Source organism: Acanthisitta chloris, unplaced genomic scaffold (genome assembly GCF_000695815.1).
Source record: "Acanthisitta chloris isolate BGI_N310 unplaced genomic scaffold, ASM69581v1 scaffold1505, whole genome shotgun sequence".
NCBI lineage: Eukaryota > Metazoa > Chordata > Aves > Passeriformes > Acanthisittidae > Acanthisitta > Acanthisitta chloris.
In genome coordinates this window covers 1,956-8,941 of record NW_008675307.1, presented here as the reverse complement: position 1 = coordinate 8,941, position 6,986 = coordinate 1,956, and the positions used below count along the sequence as shown (strand labels likewise).

Below are 6,986 nucleotides of genomic sequence, written 5' to 3'. Positions count from 1 at the left end.
GGGCAGGTCGGGGGGAACCCTCAGCCCTGGGAAGGAATCGGCGTCCTGGGGCATGCCCAGGTCACACCTGAGCACAAGAAAAAGCAAAGCACAGTCCTCTCCCTTCAGAGCAGGACTCAAACCGAACTGATGCTCAGCCTGCCCCCTAATCATAGAATCATAGAATAAACCAGGTTGGAAGAGACCTCAAAGATCATCAGGTCCAACCCTACCGTCAAAGACATAAAACATAAAATAGTAGAATATAATTCCTTCTTTTTAATCACATGTGAAATATGAAAGCATTATTCCATTGCAAATTCCTTTTCAGTCCCTTCTCAAATCACGACTCAGTGTGCTTAACAATGAGCCTAATTAGAGGTGAGATCTTAAATCACGACACAGCTCCAATGCACCTTGAATGTTTTAGTTTCCAAGAGGCAGTGAACATTTTGGGGGCTTAATATATACAGGAAAAGAAATACTTCTCTGGCTTCAAGCTTCAGCAAACTAGCACACAGCTTTCTTGGGCTAGAAATTCTCATAACTACTCTTTTTCACTGCTAACTTCCCAGGGAAGGTGTCACATATTCATTTATCAGTAGAAAGTAACTTGTAAAAATCAGCATTACAAGAAAAGATAATTTGTAAAGGCAGGTTTGGTCTGGTTTAATTTTCCTATAGGGAAAAATAGAAAATGAAAAGAAAAAATCCAAATGGAGAAAAGGTATGAACAGGACCATGAATCAGCTAGAAAATCATATCAGTTGTCACCTAGACAGGTTTGTTTTACAGCAAAATTTGTTCCCCTTACATACAGGTTCCTCTGGTAAAAAAAGAAAAGCAGCAATTGCTAAACTTAATGTTCTTACTTGAAATAAATAAATAATTTTTAAAAAGACATCAAATGAAGACAAATGCTGTTGTGGAAGACTAAATAAACCGTGATAAAACTTTCCATCAGGCAGCTTCAATTTATGAATTATCCTTTAGGATGCAAGCCCAGTGATGAATGACCAGCACTGGGGATTACTTCAGAAGATGATTATTTCTTACCCGACTTGTTCTTGCACTCGATGTCATAGCCAGTGATTGGGCTGTTCCCATCAAACCCCATCGTCCACCTGAGGGCAATGCTGCGTGCTCGAACCTCGCGGATTTCTATCTCGGGAGGGTCGGGAGGTTCTGGGCAAACACACACAGTTCCAGTCAGGACAAAGCCCGTGCTCTTACCAGCCTCACATAGACGAGTGTGGCACTGGCACATCTCACTGATGCTCAGCTCTGCTGGCCTTTCTCTGATCACCCATTAGCACCCTGATCCAGTTAATCACCTGCTGAAAGTACTTAACAGTCTCTTTTCAACGAGAAGGCACTGATGGAATCTTGAATATTGTTTTCTCTTAAACCTTTTTATAACATAGAGTTGCCTTTCCTTAAAAGCATTCCAGCTTGGAGGAATGTTTGCCTTGTACACCACATTTCACTGATATTTCTAGGGTTTGGACAAAAGGTGATGGTAGAAATATGAATATTACAATCAAAAGTGCTCAATTTAGTGGGGGGAGGGAATTAAGATTTCTATCTCTTTGAGCATGTTTAAAAGGCTTAATTTAATACTGGAAGAATTTGCTAACAGCACAAAACCACTCTAACCCCCCCTTCCTGTCTCTGGAGTTAAGGTTGTTAATAAACAGCCTTTAGACCCATTCTAACGCCCCTTTAAATTGTCCTGGCAGTTCAAATGAGCAGTGGTGTTATTGGGAACCTGTCCCCAAACTCCACCTGAATTTTTCAACTGTACTGCCCTAGGCATTCACTGGAATCTGCTGTTACTTGGAATCAAGAGTAGGGAGAAAGAATTTGGCATGTCCTAGGAACTGGTTGTGTGCATGCTCAAAGGCACACACAGGCCCAGGAACAAGCACCAGGAGGACATCAGCAGTGGCCAGTGGCTGAGTCCTGGCCCTGCTCAGCATCTCAAAAATTGTCACCTCAGCCTCTGCAGGACTTGCTGCTGTCTGCCCAAGTGAAACCCTGCACAAGGGGAGCCCCAGCCCCAAGCAACAGAAGTTCCTAAAGTTTACATTGTGCACACTGCTCACGATGTGTTTTGACTGATTAAACTTGAAATATTTTGTTTAAAGCTCCACGGTGGGTTTAAGATTTCTCTAGAGATGAAGTCAGATCCCTTTTGCTTTATTTCAGACTCAGCTTTTAAGTACATTTGTTCTCTAGAAACAAATGCAGCCCCCTCAAAAGAAACCCCCTCACATCCACACTCCCGACTGAAGACGATAGTTTTAAGGATCTTCAGCAGATTGTTAGTGAGTGTATTTAAGGAAAATTCTTTATCAATTTGCACAGATCTAGAAAGACTCGAGCTTATCCTTTATTTGATCTAATCTGTGACACTGGAAAATGAAAGACTGAGAATCTTAATGCAGCTCCTCATTTCTTTGACAATGAGGGATACATTTAATTAGGAATCAGAGCCTCCCTCCCGCAGCAGAGTTCTGAGGGTGGCACACACTTACTGCCCTACAATAGCGGTGGTTTTTTCCTTAGGTTGTCCTCTTCCTACCTTGCACAGTGAGCTGAATGATCCCACGATCCTCCCCGTAAGAATTGATGGCATGGCAGGAAAAGAAACCAGAATCTTCACGCACAGTTGGCAAAATCTATAGGTGGTTTAAAAAGAAGGGATTGATTGAACAGCAGGCAGAGAAAATAAACCAACAGCTTTTTCTGTGTGGGGCAAGAAAAATCGTACACACGGTTTTAGCTGACAGTAATAGATATTGTAGGTTGCACACATCCATATGCATAGCAAAGCATCCAAAATCCTGAGACTTATCATGCCCAGCAACACCTGGGCTGAGGAAACAAGCTATCAGCTCTGCATGTGCAGTCAGGAGCTGGAGCACCACCTATTCCTGTAGCTGCTCCTTAGGAGTCTTGTTTCCAGTTACTCACAAGTTTGCCAAGTATTTAACTGTTGGCTGAAATTTTCCAGACAAAATGTTGCCTGCTGCTGCCTCCAAATTTTTCCAGTTATTTCTGAAAATGACTCAAGTGGCTGAAGTCTGTGTGGAGGAAATAAAGGTTCCAACACTGGTGGTGAGCCCTGTAGCATTCAGCGTGGTGCCTTGTAATAAAGTTTTGTGTGGTTTTTCAATTTGTCATTTAATAGCATGGAAATTTATACCTAATATTTACCTACATTACCATAATGATATTTTTCTACAGGACCACTGCTTCATTCAACATACAATAGGGAAAGGATGGGTTTTAATGAGCAGATATTTGAAATACCATTTTCTTCCCATTGTTCAGTGTGCTGCTTCACACTTTATTTACTGCACACAGTTCAAACAATGCCCTGAAGACAGACATTCATTTTCTCACAGCCTTTTCTATGGATTCACCTATGGAACAACCATTTCAGAAACATGGGTGAATTTATTTTCATAGACCCTGACTTCATGAAGGGCATTGCCACCATTTCTTACAGGGAATTAAGGAACTAGATATATGACAACATTTGTGGCTGCTTGACAAGTTGCCAGATATTAGCTCTTTACTCCTCAGCAAAACCAACATAATATGAGCACAACTCTCAGTCATCACTGGTTAAGACAAATGGATTAATTTCCCACTCACTAGAAGGAAATTGGAGAGTTATCATCTGAGAGGTGATAACTTGTCAAGCTGTGTTAAGCTGCACATGGGGCTGAGCTTTAAGATAGGGAAACAAAAATTTCCAGAGCCCAATTTGATGCATCTAAGACCTTTTTCCCCCCCTCAGAGTCCTTAACAATAAATAACATTTCATTTGTTCATAACAGCTTCCACTGAGTAAAGCTGCAGCTATGAGGGCGTAGTACTTCAGCAAAACAGACCCCAAGGGCTTAAGGCAAGTACCTAGAAAACAAAGAACAGGCAATTATTGGCCACTTGTGAAAAGTTTGGTTTCAATGATCAGCCTTGCATCACACAGAGTCTTTCATTACTCAACCCTAATTCAACTGCAGAGAAAATCCAAGTCATGCCTCACTGAGGCAGAGGTCCTGCAGGAAAAAACAAAAGCTGAATATAAAACTAAAGATCACATCATCATGCACACGTGCAAAAACGCTGAGTTGAAAGTTTCAGAGACAACCTTAACCCTGATGTTTTCTACATTTGGGGTTTTTTATATCTCTAAGTGAAAGGTTTTGTATGTAACACATATATGGATGTAGGACACCACTACTGCTTCAGAAGACAATTCTCTAAGCAGGTCTCCAGCCTTCCAAATAAAATATTGTTGTGCACCCAGGTATTATCATATTAAAGTCAATAAGAAGAATGAGGGCAAAGAGGCCTAGGAGTCTATCCTATAAGTATTATTTGTGGCACAAAAATATTAATATGAACGAAGTCACACATAAAATCTATTCTTCCTCATAGAAATCAATGACAGAGCTCCCTCACAGAAGGCAAACCCAGAATTTTACTGGATATAACCCCACACAATTTTTGGCTGGTAAAGAAAGAGATCTTCCCTAAGAGTTACACCAGAATTTAAACAATCACCAGAGAGATGGAAAATTAGTCCTTGAGCCTGGTAAATAAATTTCTTAAACGTGACTGATAAAGGATAATCAAGAATTTTTGACTGAGAATCTATATGATTTTGTTGTAAAATTGCTTTATATTTCATGAAGGCACAAGTAAAATACAACTTTGAATCCAATGACTAACCTGGCTATATAAAGTGACCTCACAAGGCCCACAGAGTGAAAAGGAGGCAGAAAAGTACTTTTAAAAGATAGCATTTTTACCTCAAAACAGCTTAATGATGTGAGGGTAGGCCTGACACACCTCAGAACTGGGGGGCAGGTAGTCACTTGGCTCTTAGCAGCAGTGCTGCCCTGGGAAGGGCAGGCTAAGGCATGAGCTATGCAGCTCCTGAGACAGGAAGGATGGAGGAGGCTGTGAGCCTGGATCACTTCCTTGATGCCTCCGGAGCATGGGAAGACGGAGATAAATTTTGAGTGAGAGGTTTCCTTTGTCTCCTTTTGCTGCCCCATCTCCAGGGCTGTGCCGTGTGAGGATTGAGTGATGGGGCTGTGATGCTGTTGGGCAGAGGTAGTTGTGTATCTCTATCAAAACCGAGTCCAGCACACTCTCACACATCTAGATGATTTGTGGGTCAGTTTGTTTTCTTACCTGCAGAGTAGAGATCACTTCATCTCCAACTTCCTTGGTGGAAACAAGGTAACGAGACATTTCAGGGTTGATGATTCTGTCTTCCTTTTCCCAGCGGACTATGATGGGTTTCTCTCCATGTGCTGTGCAGCTCATCTCCTTCTTTTGCCCTTGTGTTGCCAAGGTGGTATTTGGGTAGGAAGTTATCATAGCTGGAACTGGAAACAGACAAAACAAAAGAAGATTTTATTCAGTGAGCTGACCAGTCTGATGATAACAGGGTTGGCCCTTCTGTGTCTCACCCACCTTGTTCATATTCAACCAGATGGGCAAAAATGCGAAGAAGCATTTTACTTTCATTCCTGTGTAAGAGAATTCTCTTAAGATTGAAGATGGGCCTCAAAGGGAACTTAGCAGAGAGGACCTAGAACTGAACAATGTGGCTGTAGAGACAAGATGTGAATCCAAATGAATTTGTTTTGCTGCTCACAGGACAATTTGTAACATAATTCAATATTCAATATTCACAGTACATAAAGGTACTGTAAGTAATAAGCATTCAGCTATGGGGCCAATAAAGAACTGATAAAAATGTCTTATTCCTTCTGATGAGCTGCTGCTTTATTTGCTGACAGTTATATGCTCTACCAGTGTGCATGACAGTAATGATCTATCAAAATGAGGGCTCAATTAAACCAGAAGCTGTACAAAATTAAAAGAAAGGCTCTGCACCGAAGAGCTTACAGTCCACGTATGTGTTGAGTGCGTAGCTAAACTGTAGTGAACTGAAAGTATAATTAAACTGACAATAAACCTAGCTAGATTCAAGTTTTTATTGTATTCAGAAGGTATTTGCAGAACAGTTTGGACATATCTGTCAACTCCATTAAGGATTCTTTAAAAGAAGGACTTACAAAATTTTAATGTGGAAAAAAGTACTCTCTTGTTAGCAAGGATAGCTTTAAATACCAAGTATTTTCACATTTTGGAATTAAAATTTCCTGAAAATAGGAAGAAACAAATCCTCAGAGTGTTTTACTGCAACCCCCTCTAAACATGGCATCTTTGAAACAGGTCAGTCTCTTTGGTGCCCTTGGTAGCTTGTCCTTTCCTATGTGGTTTGCCCACCAATGAAGAGCATCTGGGCTTCTGTGCCTAGGAAGAATCAAAGCTCATGAATCTGTCTTTCAGTTCAGGAAAGCCCTGCCCAGCACACAGAACTGCTCTCTTCTCAGTGATTCTGTCCACTCCTTTAAGGCACATGAGATGTCAGCAGAGCCCATTTCTAACCTCCTGCACTCCAGGGCTGCTTCCTGCAATAGCCTCACTCCCCCTGTTTTTATGCATGAACACTGCTCTTCTGATCAGAACAACTCACTCATTCCATCTGAACTTCTCCAGGCCTTTATTTTAATCAGATGACATTCACAGAGGACCTGATTTGAGGCCTTCCCAGTTTTTCCTCCTGCATAGATTGCATCTGCTGCTGCACAGCAGAGTAAAAATCCTTATTTAAATGAATTACTCTAATTGCTATGCTGTAATGTTAATTCTTGGTGGCATGACCTTTTCACATGCCAGAGCTGTTAATGCTTGGGTATGACAATATGTCAGGATGCAGCCCTTTCTGTTCAAAGGCTTCCTGAACCAAAACAAACTGATTTGAAGATTAACAGGGCCGTGGAGCTGTGGGTTTGAGTTACGGAAGGGATCTAATTGCAGGAAGAACTCTTAGAAAGGTCTTGTGTGAGACATGAGGCTCCTCAGGCACTGCTATGCACTACTGGTGAAGTTTGTCTTCTCTAACTGTTTGG

At 41.4% G+C, this 6,986-nt stretch overlaps 2 protein-coding genes across 2 annotated transcripts in view; one reads left to right on the top strand and one right to left on the bottom strand.

The window, feature by feature from the left end:
- LOC103803156 (putative uncharacterized transmembrane protein DDB_G0290355) overlaps nt 1-812 on the top strand; it is a gene marked incomplete at its 5' end in the record, with an annotated part of 1,006 nt that extends 194 nt beyond the window's left edge. Inside the window, one exon of the mRNA XM_009075692.1 lies at nt 800-812. Within this exon, the coding sequence (XP_009073940.1) occupies nt 800-812 (13 nt within the window). The remainder of the gene's footprint in view (nt 1-799) is intronic.
- DSCAM (Down syndrome cell adhesion molecule) overlaps nt 1-5,390 on the bottom strand; it is a gene marked incomplete at its 5' end in the record, with an annotated part of 102,804 nt that extends 97,414 nt beyond the window's left edge. Inside the window, 3 exons of the mRNA XM_009075693.1 lie at nt 1,036-1,164; nt 2,564-2,660; nt 5,194-5,390. Of these exons, the coding sequence (XP_009073941.1) occupies nt 1,036-1,164; nt 2,564-2,660; nt 5,194-5,390 (423 nt within the window). The remainder of the gene's footprint in view (nt 1-1,035; nt 1,165-2,563; nt 2,661-5,193) is intronic.
- Nucleotides 5,391-6,986: the final 1,596 nt, after the last annotated feature.